Source organism: Chiloscyllium plagiosum, chromosome 38, assembly GCF_004010195.1.
Source record: "Chiloscyllium plagiosum isolate BGI_BamShark_2017 chromosome 38, ASM401019v2, whole genome shotgun sequence".
Lineage (NCBI taxonomy): Eukaryota > Metazoa > Chordata > Chondrichthyes > Orectolobiformes > Hemiscylliidae > Chiloscyllium > Chiloscyllium plagiosum.
The window spans coordinates 10,949,687-10,974,874 of record NC_057747.1 but is presented as its reverse complement, the minus strand read 5'-3'; the positions used below and the strand labels follow the sequence as shown (position 1 = coordinate 10,974,874).

Genomic DNA, 25,188 nt, shown 5'->3' with positions numbered 1-25,188 from the left:
ACACACCCCCACACCCACACACAGACACACACTTACGAAAGGTTTCAACTGTTGCCATCTCCAGTATTAAACAAGTAATATATAATATTATAACACCTTATACTTTGAAGCTATGTTGCTGGGAGTACAGAGACAACAATTAAAGCGTTAATAAAACAAAGAAATGCGGATGCCCAAGATGTGAAACAAACCAAAGCAAAAATTGCGGAGAAACTCAGCACGTCTGGCAGCCTTTCGAGTGCAAACACCCTTCTTCAGAACTGAAGTGTTAACTCTGTTCTGGCATACATGTGACAAGGAGAAACAAACAGTTACTATTTACGCTGAGACAAAGGATGTGGGGAGTTATTAAAGCAGTTTAAAATCTTTATGGAGACAGATAACCTGAGCAGTAAGATTGAAGGCAAAAGCATATGGTGTCAAATGTGTATGATGATAACATAAACGGGGCAGTATAGCTGAAGTGGAAAAGCAACAGCAGTGCGTTATAAACTTCCTAACGTCTTTACTTAGTGAGTGCTGAATATTCTGCACTGTTGAAGGATATTGAAGGGGGTGCGCCATCTGCAATTGGTGGATAGATTTGTAACATGGTGTCTGAGGTAAAATATGGCCTTTGGAATTGGGTGGATGGATTAAGGAGGTCATTATGTGGTTCCTAAAGAAATAGGGACAGTTGGCAGAGACGAAAGGAAGCAATTAAGGAGGACTATCAATCCTTGAAGGTCTCCAGATGTATGCTTTACAGGTAAGTGAACATGGAGGCAACGTAACATGCAGAAAATGTAAGATTTTGAATGACTTAAGTTTATTGTAGGAGTGTGAAGTCAGCTAGGAGAGCATTCAAGGAGCAGTTGAGTCTGGATAAATGGCAGCATAACTTACATTATGAGTACTTACATATAAGTGACATAATACCTGGAATTTGTGTGTACACAAATGAAATCAGACGGAATTTACATTGAATTCAAATAGGAAGTTACAAACATACCCCCATAACAAAAGCAAGGTTTGTATTTGTTTGTGACGTGACACGGTAGTTATGGGCAAGAATGTACCATCATCCAGCAGGAAGCCAATGGATCACTGATACCATTAGATGCTTCTGGGACCTTTCCATATCTAACCTGGCTGCTGTGTTTGCCTACATAATAAGTGACTTAAATTCCTAAAGTAATTCCTCGTATGTACGTATGTACATATAAGTGTGTCCCGAGAACATGAAAGCTTATAAAAAAATGAATAAATACAAGTTCTGTCCTTGCACAATTGATCACCTACCTCAGAGTCGTAATCAGCAAGTATCCAGGGGAATACTGGGTACTGCATCAGATCATTGTAGGTTCGCCCTGCCAAAGTGTTCAGGTACATGAGATACTCAAAGTTGCTGATCTCTCTTTTCTACCACAGATGGAAAAAAGTCACATCAAAAAACTCCAACAATTAACACTTTATTGCAGTTGCTACATTAATTACAAGCCACCGCAAACGTTTGGTGGGCTGTAGACTGTAGTATTTTGTAATGGATTGGTGGTTTGAGTTTCATCCAAAAGTGCTACGCTAATGTTAACTAGTCTTAAATATCTGACTCTCCCGATAACTGTCGTGTGCAACGTCAGATGAGGAAGCCACCAGTGTCAATACAAGAGATCGACCCCTGTAGAAATGACCGGCACAGTGGCTACATCACATTGTTGCATTGAAACTGCAATGCAGAAAACCAAAATGCATAAAACATATCCGCAGCTAGGCACAAGAACATAAAAGCATAAGAAAAAGGGCCATGTGCAAACTCACTCTCCCATTCTTTCAGATTACAGCTGAATTTCTGCATCAATTTCAGTTTCCCATCCTAACCCTGTATCTCAATTCTTTTACTGGTCAATGATTTTATTCTTGAATATTCTTAATAACTGAACGTACACAGTTCTCTGAGATAAAGAATTCTTCCAAAGATTCACATCGCCTTCAGCAAAGAAATTTCTCCTCATTTCAGCCCAAAAGCCTTCCAGCTTTTGAACTTGAGATGAAAACCTTTAATTTTCGACAGTCCAGTCAGAGGACTAAGAGTCTCTCAGCCTCTACCCAGTCTAGCCCTCTCAGAATGCTACACATCTGTTTAGAGTTTGGTATTTGGTACAAAGCGACTTGGGAGTGGCAGTCTTAGATCAGTCCAGAGTTGATAATCATGCTAGCGCTCTGATGGACTGTGCTCTATTCACTAAAATGACAAATCCACCAGTTTTGTGGGTTCAACTAAAGAGCTCCCTTGTGAGGTTTAAGGTGTTGAGTACAATGCGAGTGGGCAAGACTGTTCAGGAAAACTGGCTCCTACAGGCCCAATAACACCTTTCAACGGTGAACACGAAAGCTCAAAATTTAAGCACAGACTGGAATTGGACTATTTTTCACGAGGAGTCAGGCTCTTTGGAATTCCAAAACCAGGAAAAAAAACATGCTCAATTACCCACCATTTGGGACATCAGGTGGAAGAACTTAATCAGTAAATGACCCAATTTCATCCATATTGGTGTGACCCATTGTCGGTATTGTAGGTCTGGAAGAGTTGGATTGTACACCAAGTAAGTCAAATGCCTGAAAAGCAAACTCAGGCAACATTCTCAATAGCCAGCCCTACCAAGGTGAGGTAAAGTGCATCTTACCTGCCATTTCTGTGTAACTGCTTTCTCACCCATCGTTTTTCTGTGTAAGGGGAAAATCAACAGGAGAATCTTTATTAATAGATCATTATAAAAATAGAAATCAAACTTACACACAGCTCTCTTAATCGTAGTAATGTAATGGCAATGCAATGGGATTACTGTGTGTACTGCCATCGCAGAATATTCGGTTCATACAAGTCCACATGCAAACAAACCTGGGTCCCTGGCGCTGTGAGGCAGCAGTGCTGACCACTGAGCCATCATAACCTTAACTTCTGCTGTTCAGAATAAGACAGCTGTTTGGCAAATGCATTCTTAACCAGAGATTGCTCGGGAAAAGTAGCAGGTCTGGCAGCATCTTTGGAGAGAAACAGCGGTAATGTTTCAATTCTAGTGTGACTCTTCTTCAGAAGAGATCAAACTTGAAACCTTAACTCTTTCTCTTTCCACAGACGCTGCCAAACCTTGTTGAGTTTCCCCACAATTCTCTGCATTTGTTTCAGATTTCTAGCATCCACAGTATTTTACTGTCATTTACATTCTTAACCGAGGTCTTTAGAGATGTCCCTGAGGGTTAACAATTGTTCACATGATCTTGCATCCAAGTACAGTGACCTTATGATCTTTAATTATTTTTATACTTACAGATTGTAGTGATTGGAATGAGGACGAAGTACATCTCATTGACTATAAGATCCTTGATTGAGGTGGTTAAACTGGCCCAATCAGGGAAACCTAGCTGACAGATATAAACAGGAGATTAAACAGAATGGGCTGTCCTAGAAGTGGCTGGAAGGTGTGTCAGGGTGGACCGAGATCCGTAAAGGGCATAAGGCCGGGCTGTCTTTGAGTGGCTAAGGTGGGAAGGATGGGTGGTTTGCTGGGTTGCCAGGGGTGTTTGTGTTTTATTGTTCAGTTTAACAGACTGTTTGTACGTGATTGTGTTTACGGTTTCTTTTTTGATAATGTAAGGTGGGATTCAAGGTTCATCTTCGTTTCCCTGAGAACTGGTTGTACGGTGGGGTTTGGGATCTGGCTTGCTGTCCCTTTCCCCTGTAAGTTGCTGTTTCTTGTTTACGGCTGTTAATGTTAACCTCTTGTTTGTTTGTAATTTGTACTGTTTAATAAATTTTTTTAAAAAAAGGAAATTCCCTCAGTCTAGGGGCTGAGTTGCCTGGTCACTGCCCATGTACAGTGCACACATAAATAAAGAGTGACTTGGTAGCAAGATACCAGCCTCTGTGCAATCATTTCACAGATAAAGTGCAAAGATTTAATTTAATTTTCCACACTTTGTGACCAACATCATAAAGTATACCAGGTTACCTTAGTGGCAGACAGACAGAGATGCAGGATTGGCATTTGGCTTAATCTCAAATAAGTAAAGCCCTGGTTTTTGTTTACTTATAAACAGCTTGCAGGTTTCTGCAGCTAGGAATAATAAAATGTGAAAAGTTGATCAATCTTTTAGAGTTTAATGTGTCAGGGTACAAATGAGCTGATGCTGTTCTAGAGTTACAGAATCATAAAGGTGTACAGAACAGAAACAGACCATTCGATCCAACTCGTCCATGTCAAAGAGATAGCCTAAACTGGCCTATTCCCTGTTGTTGAAGCCTTTGCTGATTCAAAATTTACAAAAATATTTCACTGACGATGGAGCCTTACTGTGAAACCAGGTAGCCAAGGCTGTTTCAAGACAGGAAGTGAAATAATAGGCTCTGATGGAGAACTGGTTGGCACCTGTTGCTTTGAAGGAAATACACTCTTGCTCTGTACCATGCCAACAATAACACATGCCACACCATTTTGAATTGGCAATGACCCAGATTTTGACAGCTATTATAGAATTTCTATTTGCCATTTGGCCCATCGATTCCACATTGTCTCCCTGAAGAGCATCCCACCCAGACCCTGCTTATTCCTGAAACCCTGCCTAATGTCAAGAAGCTAATGTCAAGAAGCTAATAACTATACACAAAAGAAAACAACTGCCACTGTTAAAGTCACGGGCACGTGCTCAGGGACATAAATGCAATACACCTAGCCTGCATATCCCTGGACACTATGGGCAATTTACCATAGCAAATCCACCCTGACCTGCACATCTTTGGACTGTGGAAGGAAATCAGAGCACCTAAAGGAAACCCACGCAGTTACAGGGAGAACATGCAAACTCTGCACTCCCTCAATCGCCTGAGGGTGGAATCAAACCTGGGTCCCTGCCGCTGTGAGGCAGCAGTGCTAACCACTGAGCCATCGTAACCTGCAAAGACCTTAACTTTTTCCTAATAAATTGAAGAGTTTTAGGATTGGTAAGGAAATGACAAAAATTCACTTGCCTCCCAGTGGAAAAGAACAGGGCAATTTCTTTTTTGCTCTCTTAAAGACATGAATAAGCTTTATTTTAACTCAATGTCAGCAAGTGGATTTTCAGGAAGTGAAAATCAGGCCCATTCTGTATATCTGGATAGATGCAGTAAACAGATTTGAGACATGCCTTCATTTGGTGATGGAATCTAATTCTTAACAATTATACTCTGCTCTACATTATTCAATTACTTAATGCAACCACATGTTGAATAATTAGGTCTATTTTCTTCTCTGAAGCGATGGGATAATGTTGATAGAAACAAGTTATTCTCAGTGATTCAGATGAATGTTGGGTCATCTCTGCAAGATGAAATTCAGGCAACGTACTCCACAATGGAGCTTAACTTGTTGTTTCCCCTTACCTTCATTATCAAAGCTCCTCATATTTTTGAAAATGTCTCATAAGTCACACCTTCAGAAGCCTTTTTCCTAAGGAGAACAATCCCAGCATTTTTTAACCTCTCCATGTGAACCATGGGATAACTCAGTTAAAAGACAACCCCCTTTATCCTCTCTAAGAGTGTGACACCCTTTCTGACCAATGGCTCCAGAGTTGGGCATTACTCTCCAACCAGAAGATAATCAAACTGATTTTTCTGCTCATTAATGTTTCTCACAGACTAAGTGCAATGGGACCTTTTTTTTCCCACTGGAGTGTAGGAGGCTGAGAGGTGACCTTACGAAGGTTCATAAAATCATGAGGGGTATAGATAACATTATTGGGAGTTAATTTCTGAGGATGGGGGAACAAGGGGATATATTTTTAAGATGAGAGGAGAGAGATTTTAAAAAGACACGAGGGGCAAATGTTTCATAGAGAGGGTGGTTTGTGTGTGAAATGAATTTCCTGAGAAAATGGTGGATATGGGCACAATTACAATGTTTAAAATGCATTTGGATAAGTACATGAATAGGAACGGTTTGGAGGGATATGGGCTGGGAGTAGGCAGGTGGAACTGATTTAGTTTAGGGTTACGGTTGGCATGGACTGGCTGGACCGAAGGGCTTGTTTCCCTGCTGTATGATGCTATGGAGGAAGTCACAGGATAGGATTGGCTTGGGGGCAAGTGAAGGCAAGAGATCATGTGACATTCAGGAATCCAAGCAGAGATAGCAAATCCCCGCAGGATGAAGGTGTTCTTTTCTTTGTTTAAACATAATAGTTTAAACAGAAAAATTGAAAACTGTTCCTGCTCTTCTCCACGCTGTGTGAAAGGGCGATGTACAGCAAACAATGAACGTATTTGTGTGAAGAACAGCAAGCTATTATTAAATAGCTTTTAGGGAACACATCATTGGTTCAGGAATTAAGTGGGAGTTACTGTGTGTTTTTGTTTAACTAGCAACTATATCCATCTAAGTCTGCAGGATGAAACACACCATAACAACCAGTTCACAACTGATTCACAGTAGCTAATGTCAAGAGGCTAATAACTATACACAAAACAATTGTTCAAGTCACGGGCATGTGCTCAGGGACATAAATGCAATACACCCCTTGTATGTATTTTTATTATTGCCTTGCATATGTCATTCTAGATTTTCACTTTAAGTTTAAGATTTAGTCTGGTTTTCTTTGAGACTTTTAACAAACAGCCAAGAATCATTGAATCCCTACAGTGTAAGAAGAGGCCATTTAGCCTATTGAGTCTGTACTGGTCCTCTGAACAGCATCCCACCTAAACTCACACACCCCCAACCCATTTCCGTAACCCCACATGGGGGTTTTACTGTGGTCAATTCACCTAACCTGCACATCCCTGGATAGTATGGGCAATTTAGCGTGGCTGATACCCCCGGCCTGCACATCTTTGGACTACTGTGGGAGAAAATCAGAGCATTCTGTGGAAACTCATGCAGACACTGGGAGAATGTGCAAACTCCACGCAGACAACCCCCCAAGGGTGGAATCAAATCTAGGTCTTTGGCACTGTGCTAATCACTGTGCCTCCACTAGCAATAAAGTGTTTCGTTAAGGTCAATGCTGTCATTGTTAATTCGTACTTTTGGCTACTTATGCAACAAGGGCTTAAAGGCCACTCTCAAAAAGAATGGAATCTCTCCACTTGCCCCTCTCTCCAGCTCTAATTGTCTCCCTCCTCTCTGGAAGTCTCAGACAGCCCCAGCAACTCTCCCAGTGCCTTCTGCTAGACTGGATGGTGTTTCAACTGCTTTGAAGCATCACCATTTGATTGTTGACCAACATCATGAATAGGAAGAGTTTAGAGAGATATTGGCCAAGTGCTGGCAAATGGGATTAGATTAATTCAAGATTTGTGGCCGGCATGGACAAGTTGGACCAAAGGGTCTGTTTCTGTGCTGTACATCTCTCTTTCTCTATTACTCTATTTAGTCAAGTTGAGAGGGGAAAGACGTAAACGGCAACTTTTTCACACAGAGAGTAGTACGTGTATGGAATGAGTTGCCAGAGAACTTGGTGAAGGCTGGAATAATTGTAACATTTAAAAGGCATTTGGATGGATATCTGAAGAGGAAGGGTTTGGAGGGATATGGGCCAGGAGCTAGCAGGTGGGACTAGATTGGGTTGGGATATCTGGTCGGCGTGGACAAGTTGGACCGAAGGGTCTCTTTCCGTGCTATACATCTCTATGACTCTATCTACGTCCATACAATCCATTGTTGGGCTGATTCCCATCATTCTCCCATCAACAACCACAGAACCCACACTGTTTTCAGACATTTATTCAATAAGCCAAATTCACTTGGTCCAGCGTTCATGCTTGACTTGCTCCAGCACCTGAGTACAAATCAAACCTGACACAAATGCCTGGAATAGAGGCATGTAGCCTTGACTGCATATCCTTTTAGGCTTGTGTTATATGTGAAAGTTAGCAACATGTAAACAGTGTGAGCTGATTTCACAGTCACCTGGGTGGTTACCTTTATCCTGACAACAATTTCAGTTGTACGAGTACAAAATGAACAATCCCTGTGTGTGTTTTTTTAGCTAAAATGACTGATAAAGGGAACTTCACTTCTATTTTACTTTACAATCTTAACTGGGCATGCTTTACCTCTATGTACTAATGTTGGAAGCATAGATTAGCCTGCTGGACACACTTTCCTCATTCCTGGGGAAGGGCTTATGCCCGAAACATCGATTCTCCTGTTCCTTGGATGCTGCCTGACCTGCTGCACTTTTCCAGCAACACATTTTCAGCATAGATTAAAACCCAGCTCTGTGCTCCCTTCTCATTCGCACTGGTGAAAAGAGAAACTCAACCCATTGATCCACCAATGGGACCATATAGAAAATTAACCAACAACAACATGTATGAGTATAGCACAGTTAACATAATGCAATGTCTTAAGGAGATTCACAGGAGTATAATAGGTGATATTAGACCTAAACCCTGGTCAAAGATGTAGGTTTTAAGGAACATCTCGAGGTAAAGGGAGAGCTAAAGAAGCAGAGAGGGTTTGGGGAGAAAATGTTCAAGTTTAGAGTATGGGCAGCTGAAGGCACAGTCACCTACGAAAATCAACCAGAATCCGGTCTATAATTTGAAATAAGTTCACTAAACATTACAAATAATTTGTCATATTTTGCCGAAATGAAGTACAGAGGTTTGTATTGCAGAGCGTAGATTTCTAGGGGGAAAGGTGATATCCATTAGGTGGCACAGCGCTTAGCACTGCTGCCTCACAGCGCCAGGGACCCAGGTTCGATTCCACCCTCAGGTGACGATCTGTGTTGAGTTTGCACATTCTGCGTGGGTTTCCTCTGATGCTCCTGGTTTCCTCCCACAGCCCAAAGATGTGCAGGTCAGTTGGATTAGCCATGCTAAATTGCTAGAAGTGCTCAGGGATATAGAGGCTAGGTGGGTCACTCTTCAGAGGGTCAGTGTTGACGTGATTGTCCAAATGGCCTACTTACACTCCATGGGGATGCTATGATTCTAATCAAAAGGGTCTGGGGGACCTGGCTTCATTGACCTTGCAGTAGAATTGGATTACAAAAGGAGCAGAGGCAAATGCTCCCCTCAAACAAAAACTCAATCAAGATGTCACCACAGGTTGAATAGACAGAATCTGAAGGGGGTGGAGGAGCAGAGGGACCAGAGTGCATATGTGCACAGATTATTGAAGGTGGCAGGACAGGCAGACATACAATACTCTTAGTTTTATTAATGGGGGTGGTCCCCAAGAGAAGGGGAGAGATTCTGAACAAGATACTTGTTATACCTGAGGTGATGGTACCGCTATAGGGGGCCACATTATTCGAAAGATGTGAACCCTTTGAAGAAACAGGACAGAAGCGATTTACAAGAACATTTCCAGGAATGAGAAACTTCACTGATGAGGATAGTTTGAAGAAGTTGGGACTGTTCTCCTTGGAGAGACGCCAGCGGAGAGACTTTATAGACGTTTTCAAATTTGTAAGCAGTCTGGATAGAGTAGATAGAGAGAAACTTTCATTTGAAAAAAGGAATGAGAGAGACTAGAGTTAAAGTGGTATAAAATTATAATAAGGGTGATTTGAGAAAAACACCTTCTACCCATTGCGTAGCCAGCCTCACCTCCAATCACAGGGCTGGCTCTATCCCTGTAGGAAACCCATCAGCAGCAAACATAGGATGAAACCCAGCGGTGTGATGTGGAGGAGGTACACAGCATGGGAAGGAGTCACGGGACCTGACGGGCATGAGTTAGACAGAATCCCCACAGTATTGAAACAGGCCCTTCAGCCCAACAAGTCCACACCAATCCTCTGAAGAGTAACCCACCCAGACCCATTCCCCTATTGCCCTACATTCTCCCCTGACTAATGCACCTAACTTACACATCCCTAAACACTATGGACAATTTAGCATGGCCAATTCGCCTGACCTGCGCATCTTTGGACTGTGGGAGGAAACCGGAGCACCCGAAGGAAATCCACACAGATACAAGGAGAATGTGCAAACTCCACACAGACAGTCGCCTGAGGCTGAAATCGAACCTGGGTCCCTGGCGCTGTGAGGCAGCAGTGTTAGCCACTGAGCTGCTGTGCCACCCTCGGCCCAGTTGTCAGGGGAGTTACAAGAGAGTAGGTCAGGAGGGATATTGGGTGGAGCTGGTGGGCAAGTTGGGGGGGAAGAGAGAGAGAGAGATAGGATTTCCATGGTCAGATGAGAGAGAGAGAAGGCTTCAAGGAGATAAGGAGAAGAAAAGAGAACACACTGCGACAAGGGAGAGGGAGGATGGAAGCAAGATGGTGTGAGAGGAGAGGGAGTTTGCAAAACAGATTGAACTGTTTCAAAGCTAGAATGAGGGAATATTCAGCTACATGGTTACCAGAAAAAAACTGGAAATTATTGAGCTAATGAATTCCTTGCAAATCAATGTGGAATCTCAAAATTAAGACAGCGTTCAGGAGCTACTATATGGAGGGAAATAAACATAATGGATGTTATTGTAATGAACACTGTGACAACTACTAAATTTAAATCTTAAGTGGAGATCTGAGATACAATGAAAAGGCCAGCATGGTGGCTCAGTGGTTAGCACTACTGCCTCACAGCACTAGGGACCCACGTTCGATTCCACCCTTGGGTGACTGTGTGCGGAGTAACTACCGAGAAAATCTGAAGAAGAGACCTAGAGTTTGTTCGGGGTTGGGGAAGAGTATTCTGACCCCTGTTCCCAATTCTAAAGGATGTGACGGGGAAGATCAAATGATGGGTAGATTGGATTGGGGGAAAACAGGAGAAGCATTCCATCGAGGAACACATACCAAGTTCAATCAGTTGAGAAATGCATTCACCTATGTTTTTAGCTGAGGGACAGTATCCCTGCAGGCTGCATGTCACACAGGAGTTGGCGACATTGTACCGAGTTGATCCTAACCTTGCTTAATGGAAAATTCCCTCCTGTCAAATCTGCAGGTAGGATGCTGCCAACTCCAATGAACAAATCCCAGCATCCTCTCTCCCTTCCTCCTTCCATATTCCCTGTCGCCTTCGCCTTTACAACACTCATCTTTTGATTTTTGTTTTCGTATGCCATCGATGGTTAGGGTTAATAGATTACCTCAGCCAGCGAGACTTTTTATTGGGACACTTAGGCAAACTCAAAAAGCTAAAGAATGTAACCATGTTTCCGTTGCAATGCTTTCTGGGAGGAATAAATCCCTGCAGAGGACATCACTGATGATAAGGCTTTTGATCCAGTGAAAAAACTCATCCTACATATAGCTTTGTCGCCACAAAGATTAAAATATGTGGTGACTTTAAACTCTTATTTACTTTTCAACTTGAATTAAATTGACTGGAATGGCTGAAAAGCCTAGGCCCTATTTTAATGATTTGGCTGGTCAGGCAATGGTTTAAGATTTCCATTACATAAATAATATATCAGTGGTGTTTACAAAGTAAACTTGAGTTTCTACCTTTCAGATTTCAAAGGCAGGTCTGAAAGGGAACAGGATCTTTGCAAAATGGTTGCACACCTTGAAACTAAGTGTTGTTTGCTACTCAGGTTAAACACTATGCTAATTATCAGCAAGGCTCATAGGCCCATGCTGCTTAGCAACCAAGTTAAACACGGAATAGAAGGAAAGCTCAGCTGCAAGCAGGAATTGCTTTTCTTTGGATTTCTCTTGCAAATGTTTGACAGCTCTTTCAATTCCAGAGATTTCCCCAACTGCTGCTCTACACACTTGGAGCTTTAACCGAACAAAACTGATGGTTAATTCTTTGATCTGTTGTCCACTGGGATCAGCTTACAAACCTCACTAAAGACGTAATTCATTATTCAAAGCAAGAGAGATGGAAGGAGCCCACACAATGGCAGCGGGCAGCCCTGGGCAGCACAGGTCAGAGTGCTGATGAAGACACTGCAGTGCAGAATTCCTACTGACTACTCCGACATGGCATTTGATTTGCAGAATTAAAGGTGGGTGAGGATAGATAGAGTCTTGTACTTTTAGAGTTCATAAGAATTTGACAAAATCCTCTTCAGCAAGATCTTGCAAATTACGCTAAGAATTGAAGTCATTTTCTGCTCCTTGTCAATCTACCTTTTCATGTCATGTTCTAAGTCAGACTGAACATAATTCGATTAATTGTCTTTTCCTGTACTTTCGATAGTCATAGCACAGACGTTAGTCAGTGGTTTTACTATAAGCTCAGGTCATGAATCCTGCAACAGTCTTTTGACCAGTGAGCTACTTGAGATGTGTAGGCAGAAGTGGGTACGGAGATGCTGGAGATTAGAGTGGTGCTGGAAAAGCACAGCATCCGAGGAGCAGGAAAATCGACATTTCGGGCAAAAGCCATTCATCAGCCCTTCCTGATGAAGGAATTTTGCCTGAAACATTGATTTTCCTGCTCCTCAGATGCTGCCTGACCTGCGGTGCTTTTCCAGCACCATTCTAATCTTGATTCTACTTGAGATGTACGTCCAAATGTAACAATGAAACATGAAACGGTTTTGACCTGATGCTCACCTTCCCTTGGCATTCCTTGTGGTGATGTGGCTGAAAATGTGTTAAAGTTGCTTTATTTCAACTAACATAAACATTGCTCATTGGTCACTAAAATTAATATTAATGCAATCTTTACACAAACAAATTCCAAAATTGAACTTTCAACACACAGCGAAGGTCTCCAGAAAGCACCTCATCCTGCGAAGTGTTGATTGACTACAACTTGACTCAGCCCTTGGCAAGGCCGTGATGGTGAATGAGCCGGCCAGAGAAACCCAGGGACAATTCTTGTCAGGCAGACCCGATTCAAATGGGATGGCTCAGATTTCTGTCCCATTGCTTCCGTGGTTACGTGCTGAGTTGAACTGAATTGTACAGAGACCTCTATTAAAGTGTAATTAGAGTGAAACATGAAGGACCAATTTTGACGTGATTTACAGCATTCCCAGTTCTTTCAGTTTTTATGAGAGATCAATTGTCCACCCTAGGTAGTGGGGGGTACTCCACTTCATAAATACTTCATAGGTTGTAAAATGCGATCCTGGAGATGTGAAAGGTGCTGAATAAATGCAAGATCATTCCATTAAAGGAAGCCCCCTATTGTCATTATTCTATTAGGGGAGGTTTATTGGACAGAAGACAGATGGTGCGATGAATTATATTCTGCCATGTAACTACCAGTCTATCTTTTACCCTTTCTCTTGAGATTTCCACCCATGAAGTGACTAAATTTTGATGTGGTGCATCCAAGATTATTATGTAGTGCTTTTCATGTAGTAAAACTACTGACACAAAGCTATAGAAGAGGACAAGTGACTAAACATTGGCCGATAAGGTAGGTTACAAGCAGCATGTTAAGGGAGTGAAAGCAAGATGGAAAACCAAAGATACTTGGGAATGAAATACCTTGGGAAGAGGTTGTTTTCCAGCTGGACATCTTTTGAAAAGAACCTGGTAGGGATTTGGAATGCACTGCCTGGGAGGGTAGTTGAGGCAGGAAATTTGGCAACCTTTAAAAAGTAGTTAGACAAGTATTTGAAGTGCCCTAACATTCAAGGCCATGTGGGAAAGTGGGACGAGTGTGGGTTTAGTGTATTTTCACCAGTACAGACTCAAAGGACCTCTTCTGTATTGTATGGTTCAATAATTCCAGGATAGATGCGTGGGTTCAGCATCCTTCCACTGTTAGTCATTTTAAATCCCGTAATTATCAAAGAAGGAATCTAACATTAGTGATGAACTGATATGTACTTCTAGCTTCACCTCATGGTGAAAAATGAATCTTGCAATCTAAATACTGATACTGATTGAGGATGACCAGCCATGATCATAATGAATGATGATGCTGGCTCGAAGGGCAGAATGGCCTACTCCTGCACCTATTGTCTAAATAATTCAGCATAACTCAATGAGGAGAAAGTGAGAACTACAGATGGTGGAGATCAGAGTCCAAGAGTGTGGTGTTGGAAAAGCACAGCCAGTCAGGCAGCATCTGAGGAGCAGGAGAGTTGATGTTTCGGGCATAAGCTCTCATTATGTCTGAAACATTGACTCTCCTGCTCCTCGGATGCTGCCTGACCTGACCGACTGTTCTTTTCCAGCACCACACTCTTCAGCAGCACAACTCAACCTCTAACTTAGCAAAAAGGTACCTCTCTGCTTGCGAGAACGTTCCTGTGTAATGAATCCAACCTGCTGCGAGTTTACCTCCTACTCCTCCCGTCAGCTAGTCTATGGGACCACCCTCAGCAGCAAACGCTGGTGCTTTGCTGTTTTTACCCAATCAGGCGTGACAATGGAAGAATGCTCGGTTCCTGTTGGGCAATTGTGTAGCCTAGGTTGTTGTGTCGCCATAGTCTTACCAGACCATAGGGGCTGCTCTCTCCTGCGAGAGAGAAGCAACTATGGTGAATTAACCTGAGGGTCACCCAAACCTCAGGTGAGGGAAGAGGTTGAGAAGGCAACCTCAAACTGGTGATGGGAATTGAACCCAAATTGTTGGCATCACACTGCTCTGCAAACCCACAATCCAGCCAACTGAGCTAAACTGATGTCTGGACATCCCATCTATCCAAAGTAACGGGCGATCAATGATAGGCAGGAAAGTATGCAACTTGGCATGGCCAAAACACAGGGCCTGCAAATTCAGGGAGCACCGTAGCAGCAAAGGGTTCTGGCAATGTCAGTGAGTTCTTCACCCATGGGCAGCTTATGGTCACATTTGATTTGCTACTTGTCACCCAAAGAGTTAAAGAAGAGGAAGGTGGAGAAAAGCCTTTAGAAAAATGCTCCTTTCACTGTCTCCAAGATCAGAACAGAAGCTGAGCTGGTGTCCCAAATACCCAAGAATGGGTGTTCACCAAACTACCATTGAAGGTCGACCTGAGGGGATGTATGATGTTTGGCATTGTCAGAGTTGACCTTAGGAACGCACAGCCCTTGGGGCAGAATTTGAGGCCACAATCTGAAAGACAGATCAAACCATCATCAAATCACAGCTGACACTGGATTATACATGGTCTACATAGCCTCACTGTGATATGTGTGGCTCCGTTTTTGGTATATAATAGTTTAGATATGTAACAGTATGGTGTAAAGACAGCACAAAGTACGTCAAGGAATTGGCTGTTCCTTTATTGTAGAATTTACCTCAAAGCAAAAACAAACTCTTTGGTTCACAATTATTCACTAAATAAAAGATCTATTTGCTCTTGTCTTGAGTAAAAATTGAAAGTTTAAGAGTCAGACACTTTCTGTGGGTCTGGAGTCACATTAGGTAAGGATGGCAGTTTCCTTCCCTAAAGGACATTCGTGTACCAGATGGGTTTGTCCAACAATCGACTATGGATTCATAGTCATCGTGAAATGATTAATTCCAGATTTTTCTTGAATTCAAATCCCACCATCTACTTTGGCAGGATTCACACCCAGGTTCTCAGAACATCACCTGGGTCTCTGGATTAACAGTCCAGAATTAATACCAACAGGCCATTGCCTCCCCACAAGAAAAATTTAGAGTTTAAGAGATGAGATGGAATCATGCAGTCATGCAGCACAGAAAGAGTTCCTTCAGTCCAACTTGTCTATGCCAACCATGTAACCAAACCAAATTAATCCCAACTGCTTGCATTTGGCCCATATCCTTTCTTATCTTACCCACGTCTTTTAAATGTTGTAACTATACCTGAATCCACCACTTCTTCTTGCAGTTCATTCCATACACAAACCATTTTGCAGAAACAAGTTACCCCTCATACCCTTTATAAATCTTTCTTCTCTCACCTTAAAAATATACTCCCTAGTTTTGAACTCCTCCATATTAGGGAAAAGACCCTTACTATTTATTTTATCATGGTTTTATAAACATCTATAAAGGTCACCAATTCCCCTCAACCTCCTACCCTGCAGTGAAAGTCCCAGCCTATCCAGCCTCTCCTTATAACTCAAACCCTCCATTCCCAGCAACATCCTGGTAAATCTTTTCTGAACCCTCTCCAGCTTAATAATATCCTTCTTATAACAGGAGACCAGAACTTTACACAACAGGCCTCTTAAATTCTCATCCACATTATTTACATAAAATGACAAACAAAAGTGGACCCAAGACCGATCCCTGTGGAACACCGCTGGTCACAGGTCTCCAGTCCAAAACAACAACCTTCCATCAACACCCTCTGTCTCCTATCATTGAGCCAAATTTGTAACCAATTGGCAGCTCTGCCTGAATCCCATGTGATCTAACTACCAAATAGTCTACCATGTGGAACAATGTCAAAGGCTTTACTACTGCTCTGCCCTCAAAAAAAGCTCAATCAAGTTTGCAAGATGAATTCTCTCACACGAAGCCATGCTGGCTATCCTTAACCAGTCCTTGCTTCTCCAAATGCACGTAAGTCCTATCTTTCAGAATCACCTGTAAAAACGTACCCCCAATAGATATCAGACTCGCAGGCCTATAGTTCCCAGGCTTCCCCTTACATGCTTTCTTAAATAGAGGCACAACATTAGCCACTCTCCAGTCCTCTGGCACCTCACAAATGCAGGGGGCCCCATAGTGTTTTCCCTAACTTCCCATAGCTCCCTGGGATACTCTTGATCAAATCCTGGAGATTTATCTACCTTTATGTTTTCTAAGACATTCAGCACTTGCTCTTCTGTGATGTGAACTGTTTTCAAACATCAGTATTTATTTCCCCAAAATCTCTCATCTTCATTTCTTTTTCCACAGTAAAAACTGGCATAAAATATTCGTTTAGTATCTCTCCCATTTCCTGAGGTTCAAAACGTAGACAACCTTGTTGATCTTTAATCTGGGGAGAAAGTGAGGTCTGCAGATGCTGGAGATCAAAGTTGAAACTTTATTGCTGGAACAGCAATCTGCTGATCTTTAATCTGGGCCCTATTCGCTCACTGGTTACTCTTTGCTCTTAATATATTTGTGGAATCTCTTAGGTTATCCTTAATCTTATCCGTGGGGTGGTACAGTGGCTCAGTGGTTAGCACTGCTACCTCACAATGCCAGGGACCCAGGTACAATTCCAGCCTCGGGCGACTGTCTGTGTGGAGTTTGCACATTCTCCCCTGTGTCTGCGTGGGTATCCTCTGGGTGTTCCGGTTTCCTCCCACAGTCTAAAGATGTGCAGGTCAGGTGAATTGGCCATTCTAAATTGCCCATAGTGTTAGGTGCATTAGTCAGAGGGAAATGGGTCTGGGTGGGTTACTCTTTGGAGGGTCGGTGTGGACTTGTTGGGCCGAAGGGCCTGTTTCCACATTGTAGGGAATCTAATCTAATCTTATCTGCCAAGGCTACCTCATGTCCCCCTTTTGCCCTCCTAATTTCCCTCTTCAGAATGCTCCTACACCCTTTATGCTCTTCAAGAGATTCATTTGATAACAATTGTCTATATCTAATACATGACTCTTACTTCTTCTTGAGCAGAATCTCTAGATCTTTATTCATCCAGTGTTTCCTAGTCTTACCAGCCTTGCCCTTCACTCCAACAGGAGCATATGGCCAAGAGGTTAAGGCAATGGATTGATAATCCATTGTGTGTTTGAAATGTATAGGTTCAAATACCACTCCCATCCCTGCTTCGGTAAAAATGTAGAGCTTTGAACAGATTTTAAGGAAGTGGGACAGTAAAAGAGACAATCAGGTGAACCCACAACCTTGTAACATTGAATTATGATGAATAGGAGAACAACAGGATGTGGAAGCCAGATGTTCCTGATGACTGGGGAGTACAGAGCCAGGGGTCACAGTCTGAGGATACGTGAATGGCTATATAGGAATAAGATGATGAGAAATGTCTTCACCCAAAGAGTGGCGAGCCTGTGGAATCCTCTGCCACAGAAAACAGTTGAGACCAAAACAGAATGTGCTCAAGACGGAGTCAGACTCAGTTCTTAGGGCTAAAGGGATCAAACATTATGGGAAGAAAGTAAGATGAGTTGGATAGTAAGCAATGACCATATTGAATGCCACAGCAAGCTTGAAGGGCTGAAAGGCCTCCTGTTCCTATTTTTTACATTTCTATATGGTCCAGCTGATCCATGCCAGTGTTTCTGCTCCAATATGAGCCTCTTCTTGACCATACTTTACCTAATCCTATCAACACCTCCTTTACATGGCAGGAGTAATGACGACCTTGGTGCAATCAGTCCTGATGGCAGGAGACTGGAGTGAGGCGGGTATTTGCCCTGTCAGTTATGAAGGACTGCCAGAAATGTTTTGAGAGTTACCAAGCTTAACAAAACCGAATTAAGTGGAAAGCCTGCAGAGGCTTTCACCTTGAGGAATTTCCAAGGAAAGGCAGGAAAAAATCTTCCGAATAAAGTCCCTGAATCATATTTAGGAAGAGAGCTCCAACTGCCATTGAAAACAAATAACTTAAATGTTCTCACTGGCCCGATTTACATGATACTGTCAAATTCGCCTAATCTCTTAGCCCACGCTGAATTAATCCTCTTATCACATTATCTCCCTCAAAATTTCATTTACATGTCATTCCGTATGTCTGCTTTCTCAGATGGATTGTCTCATGTCAAATTAATGCTGAGCAAGAGCTCTGTATGTGTGCCTTGAGTCGCTGTCAGCTAAAAAGGTCAACAGAGGGAATTACCAATCAGTTGTGTTCCAACGCTCCATTTCTAGACATATCTTCATGTCAAACTGACAGCTGTTGTTTTTATTTTAATTTTTGTTCTCATCAAATCCTGCAGAACATTATATGCTGCACAGCATCAAGGACTCCTGGGTAAAGTACAGGGTGGTCAGTTAGAAGGGAACACGCCCTCACTCTCAGCTCTATTCCAAACTCAAAGTTTCACTTCCCCGTTCTGGTGTGATACTGTGCAGCTCCGTCCTGAGTGCCTTCCTCCTATCCCATCCCAACGTCAATACCTGCTAAATCCTGGGAAGGATGTGCCCAGAATGAACTTCACTTGGAAATATCCCGGAACTGCATTCCCACCTGACAGGGAGACAAGGGCTTCAGCTCATTGTTCTGGGATGAGTAGAGAAATGACAGAGTAGTGTGTTTCCCCCTTCCTGCCGCAGGTCAATTAAAGCAAGTTGATGCCTGGGATGGTCTTCGACAAAAGGTTGAGCAGGTTGAGATTATACTCAAAGGAATCAATAAAGTGTGGCGCTGGAAAAAGCACAGCAGGTCAGGCAGCATCCGAGGAGCGAGGGAGTTGACGTTGTGCGCAGGACTGCCCAGCCCTGAGTAAGGGTCCGACGTGAAATGCAACTCTCTTGTTCCTCGGATGCGGCCTGACCTGCTGTGCTTTTCCACACCACGCTTCGTCGACTCTAACTGTCCAGCGCCTGCAGTCCTCACCTTCGCAGAGCCACTAGACAGCCAAGGACCTGTGGACTACCTGTGGATGACTGTGGAGGAATAATGGCGGATATTTCTGTGGATAATGCAGAAGTTGCAGGATCAGTTCATTCCTAAAAGGAAGAAAGATCCCAGGAGGAGGCATGGGCGGCCGTGGCTGACGAGGGAAGTTAAGAAACATATGAAATTAAAAGAGAAAAAGTATTAACATAGCAAAGATAAGTGGGAAAACTGAGGACTGGGAAGCTTTTAAAGAGCAACAGAGGATAACTAAGAAGGAAATACGCAGAGGAAAAATGAGGTACGAAGGTAAACTGGCCAATAATATAAAGGAGGATAGTAAAAGCTTTTTTAGGTATGTGCAAGGCTTTGTGTCAGTCTTCACAGTGGAAGATGTGTCTAATATGCCAAAGAATGTGTTAAGGATACGATGGGTGGTGAGGACCTCAATTGAATTGTTATCACTGAAGGGGTAGTGTAGAGCAAACTTGAGGTTCTTAAGGTAGGTAACTCCCTCAACTTTGCAAACTCCAGGGCGCTGAAGAAAATAGTGGCTTTCATCAAATATCCTTCAGCCTCTAATGTGCAGCTGACACTTCCAATGACAGTCAATGGCATTGCCATCATTGAAACCCCCACTATCAATGTCTTAGGTGCTGACCATTGACCAGACAATAGGTGGGACAAACTATAAAATACTACATCAGAAGAGTACAGCAATCTGGATATGCTGTGTTGAGTAACTCATTGGCTGACTCCCCTTACTGTCGTTAAAGTGGCACCAGGAGTGTAACGGAGTAATCTTTATTTGCCTGGATGGGAACAGCGCCAACAACACTCAAGCAGCTCGATCCGGTCCAGGATAAAGCAACTTGGCTGAAAGCCCAAATATCCATTTCCTGATCTATTCCCTCCAGCATCAACACTCCTTTGCTGCAGCGTGTATACCATCTGTGAGGTATATTATAGCAATTTGACAAGGCTTGGCTTTAGCACTTCCAACCCTCAAACTGTAGAAAGACCAGGACAGTAGGTGCACAGAAACACCTCTGCCCTTAATTTCCCCTCCACATCCCACACACCTCACTTTGGAAATACACTGCCTTCACGAGTGCATCTTTGGAGCAGTCGGACAGGCAGAGCTGTATGAGACTCGAACATCAGACCAAAGTGGGCACACTGTCACTGTGAATCCAAGGAGGAACTGGGTTCATGACTCAGCATTGGGCCTGTCATGCCCACTCTCTATGGCTGTTCTCAGAAGCAAAAAGATACATTGACAGACAGGGTGGCACAGTGGTTAGCACTGCTGCCTCAGAGCGCCAAGGGCCCATGTTCGATTCCACCTTTGGGTGACTGTGTGGAGCTTGCACATTCACACCATGTCTGGGTGGATTTCTTCCCACAGTCCAAAGATGTGCAGGATAGGGCATGCTAAATTGCCCATGGTGTCCAAGGATAGATAGATTAACCATGGGAAATGCGGGGTTTCAAGGATTGGGTGGGAAGCTCTTCAGAGGGGCAGTGTGGATGTAATGGGCCGAATGGTCTGCTTCCACACTGTAGGGATTCTATGATTCTAATATGAAAGGCTGAAGCATCCTCTCATCATCTTCCTCCTGAATAGAGTCCAACCTTACAAGAACCAGCTAGTGCCTGGTATTTCAGCTCAATGGCATTAAGTTGAGCTGTGGTAGGCAGCATCTGATGGCTATTTATCTATGGGTGCACTGTGATCAAGCTTTATTATATCTTAATGTTAACATCCTCACATGCAATTCTGGTGGTGCTTCCTGGAAGCTGAGCAAGAATGGGAATGTCAGCACAATTCTAAGAAGCACTCAGATACCGAGGGGAGCAAGGGCACGTATCTCTGTGATGGTGACGAGAGGAATTCAGTAGGCTTTTCAAATATAAGCGTTCAGGATCCGTTGAGTTTACAAAATAGGCATCATCCATAAAGCCAAAGAAATTGTGCTAAAACTTTGCCTATCACTGCCCATCATGAGTTGGAGTACTGTGCCCACATTCTAGGGAAGACGTCAAAGCCTTGGAAAGAGATTTATTAAAGTGGAGGAAGTGATGACGGGCTTACAGTTCCACGGAGGGACTGAAAAAACTAGAGCTTTTCTCCTCAGACGGAGAAGGTTAAGGGGAGACTTCACGGAGTTGTTCCGAGGGTTTTGACAAGGAAACAGGAAGAGACAGTTCCCACTGGCAGGTGGGCCAGGATTTAAAAATACGGGGTAGACCATTTAGGACAGAGATGAGGAGAAACTTCTTCACCCAGAGAGTGGTGGCTGTGTGGAATGCTCTGCCCCAGAAGGCAGTGGAGGCCCAGTCTCTGGATTCATTTAAGAAAGAGTTGGATAGAGCTCTCAAAGATAGTGGAATCAAGGGTTATGGAGATAAGGCAGGAAGAGGATACTGATTAGGAATGATCAGCCATGATCATATTGAATGGCGGTGCAGACTCGAAGGGCTGAATGGCCTACTCCTGCACCTATTGTCTATTGTCTATTGACCAAGACCGATCCAAACTAGAGACCCAGACAGACACCTGGCGACTACGGCAAGGACTGAATGACATCACAGGTTCTAAAAAGAGACAGTGCAAGATAACAGACAATGACACATCCCTCCCAGATTGTCTCAATGCTTTCTTGCTCGCTTTGAGCAGAAATTTGGCGGAGAGGTAACACCTATTCCGACAAGTCCTGACGAACCTATCCCAACAATCACTGCATCAGAGGTCAGATCAGTTTTCCTTCGTGTGAATCAAAGGAAAGTGATGGGACCAGATGGAGTACCAGGCCGTGCATTTAGAGCATGCACAGATCAACTGGCAGAGGTTTTCTCGGACATCTTCAACCTCTCCCTACAGCAGGCCACTGTCCCTGCCTGTTTCAAGAGGGCCAACATCATCCCTGTGTCTAAGAAGGCTCATACAGCATTTCTCAATGACTACCACCCGTGAACTTTGATGGTCATGAAGTGCTTTGAAAGGCTGGTCATGGCAGTAATCAACTCCAGCCTCCCCATTACTCTTAACCCACTCCAATTTGCCTACTGGACCAACAGATCCACGTCAGATGCCACATCACTTGCCCTTCACTACTCCCTAGAACATCTTGACACCAAGAACAGCTACGTAAGAATCCTACTCATTGACTACAGTTCGGCCTTCAACACTATTATCCCCTCGACACTGATTACTAAACTTAGTGATCTCGGACTAAGCCCCACTCTCTGCAACTGAATCCTCAGTATCCTGACCCACAGACCACAAATCAGTGAAGACTAGGGACAATATTTCATCCTCACTAATACTCAACACTGGAGCCCCCCAGGGGTGTGCGCTCAGCCCCCTACTGTACTCACTGTATACCCATGATTGTGTCACCAAATACAAGACTAATGCCATTTACACGTTCGCTGATGACACCACCATAGTCAGTCGAATCTCAGATGGTGATGAAACGGACTGCAGATGGGAGGTGGAAGACCTGGAAAAATGGTGCACTGAGAACAATCTAGCTCTCAATGCTGGCAAAACCAAGGAACTCATTACTGACTTTTGGTGGGATGTTACTCATGCCCCCCTACACATTAACAGCACAGAGGTGGAATGAGTGGACAGTGTCAAGCTCCTGGGAGTGGTCATCCACAACAAGCTTTCTTGGACCCTTCATGTGGAGGCACTGGTTACAAAGACCCAACAATGTCTTTTCTTCCTCAGGCAGATGAGGAAATTTGGCATGACAGTGAATACCCTTGCCAACATTGATAGGTGCACCATCGAGAGCATTCTGTCTGGATGTATCACTTCCTGGTAAGGCAACTGTACCATTCAAGATCGGAGACGGTTACAGAGAGTGGTGAACTCGGCCCGGACAATCACAAAGGCCAACCTCCCATCTATAGAATCCATCTACCAGGCCCACTATCAAGGAAAGGCCGCCAGCATTCTCAAAGATCCATTCCATCATGACAATGTTTTTCTACAACTCTGCCATCGGGGAGAAGGTACAGAAGCCTGAACACACGCACCAGCAAGTTTCAAAACAGTTTCTACCTTATTGTTGTTAGAATATTGAATGGACTCACAAACTCTTCACATTCGCCTGGACCTGTGTTTTGTTTTTGCCGCTGTTTGCCTATTATTTGCTGATCTATGCTACTTGACTCTGTGATCTGCCGTATTGCTTGCAAGACAAAGCTTTTCACCATGTCTCGGAACACATGACAATAAATTCCATTTAATTCAATTCTCCTTTCTGCTCAAAGGAGTTTTGAAGAATTAATGAGGAACCGGAAACGTGTGAGATTCTGAGAGGGCTTGTTTGGGTAGATGCTGAAAGAATCTTGCCTCTCATGGACGTATCTAGAATAAGTGGCAAAGTTTCAAATTAGGGGTCTCCTGTTCAAGACGAGGATGAGGAGGAATTTCTTCTCTAGAAGGTATTTGGAATTCTCTTCCTCAGAGAATAGGAGATGCTGGTTTATTGAATACATTTCAGGCTGAATGAGAAAAACTTTCGATTGATGAGAGTCAAAAGTTATAGGGGAGCAGCCAGGACAGTGGGGGAGTCAAGACCATATCAAATCAATGATGATCTTCCTGAATGGTAAAGCAGGGTTGAAGGGCTGAATGGCCTACTCCTTAAGAAGTAGAATCACTTAGAACACAAATTACATTGTGGGATGTTAAGGAGAATTATGTAAGTGTCAGATTAGAAAAAAAACACAAATCACTTGTTCAATGTCAATAACCGCAGTCGCTAACACAATGCATAACTAATTCCTTGCCCTCAAGACCAACCTCACTCAGGTGTCTCAGTAACTTCCAGCTCCACAGCCCATTAACTTTCATTTTAAACTGAACAGTTCAGTCAAATTGAAATAAGAACCAAGACTATTGCCTGCCTAACTCTTAAACTCATCGTTTCAGCAGTGATACTCTAAGAATACAAGAGCATAACAAAGTGGCCTATCGAGCCAGCTCTGCCATTCAGAACAATCACAGCTGATTTATCATTCACCATTTAATACAATTTCAGCTGACTGACCTCAATTTTCTCAGCCATTCCCCCAAATCCTTCAATTCTCTCAAACACCAATCACCCGTCATTTCTACTTTTGAATATAGTCGATATTGGAGGAGGTACGGCCCTCTGGCTATTCCAAAGATTCACTTCGGGGCACGCATTTAAGGCGAGAGGGGAATGTTCAAAGGAACGTGAGGGGCATGTTTTTTACACAGGGAATGGTAGGCGCCTGGAATGCGCTGCCAGGTTTGGTGGTGGAGGCAGATACTATAAGAGGCGTTTCAGGGACTTTGAGACAAACACATGGATATCATGTTTCAGGCAGGGCTCCTCTGAGGTGGGGAGAAGAGGAGAGAGAAAAGGGAGTCATTAGGGCGGCGCAGTGACTCAGTGGTTAGCACTGCACATCACAGGAACCCAGGTTCGATTCCAGCCTCAGGCAATTGTCTGTGTGGAGTTTGCACATTCTCCCCGTGTCCGCATGGGTTTCCTCCCACAGTCCAAAGATGTGCAGGTCAGGTGGACTGGCCATGCTAAATCGCCCATAGGGGCATTAGTCAGAGGGAAATGGGTCTGGGTGGGTTGATGTGGATTGTTGGGCCAAATGGCCTGTTTCCACATTGTGGGGAATCTAATCTAACCCTCTGGTTGAAGAAATCAGTCCTCTGTCTGAAATGGTTGATCCTCTATCCTGACTCTGTACCTCCATGTTCTGGATTTCCGTGGTAGGGGTAACTTATCTTCTCAGTGTTTAACCTGTCAAGCCACTTTGGAATCTTCAATATTTTAAGGAGGTGACCACTTATTCTTCTAAACACGAGAGGATAGGCTCA

The 25,188-nt window shown here is 43.5% G+C and overlaps 2 protein-coding genes across 4 annotated transcripts in view; one reads left to right on the top strand and one right to left on the bottom strand.

Annotated features, from left to right (window-relative positions):
* The window catches only part of wdfy4 (WDFY family member 4), a 318,819-nt gene that overhangs the window by 72,532 nt on the left and 221,099 nt on the right, over nt 1-25,188 (bottom strand). For all 3 annotated transcript variants that reach the window (XM_043678828.1, XM_043678827.1, XM_043678830.1), the window contains exons 48-49: nt 2,664-2,703; nt 1,282-1,401 (exon numbers count right to left, since the gene is read on the bottom strand). In XM_043678828.1, the coding sequence (XP_043534763.1) occupies nt 1,282-1,401; nt 2,664-2,703 (160 nt within the window). The remainder of the gene's footprint in view (nt 1-1,281; nt 1,402-2,663; nt 2,704-25,188) is intronic.
* Nucleotides 11,626-25,188, top strand: part of lrrc18a (leucine rich repeat containing 18a) — a 28,738-nt gene continuing 15,175 nt past the window's right edge. Inside the window, exon 1 of the mRNA XM_043678831.1 lies at nt 11,626-11,933. The gene's annotated coding sequence lies outside the window, so the exon portion shown is untranslated. The remainder of the gene's footprint in view (nt 11,934-25,188) is intronic.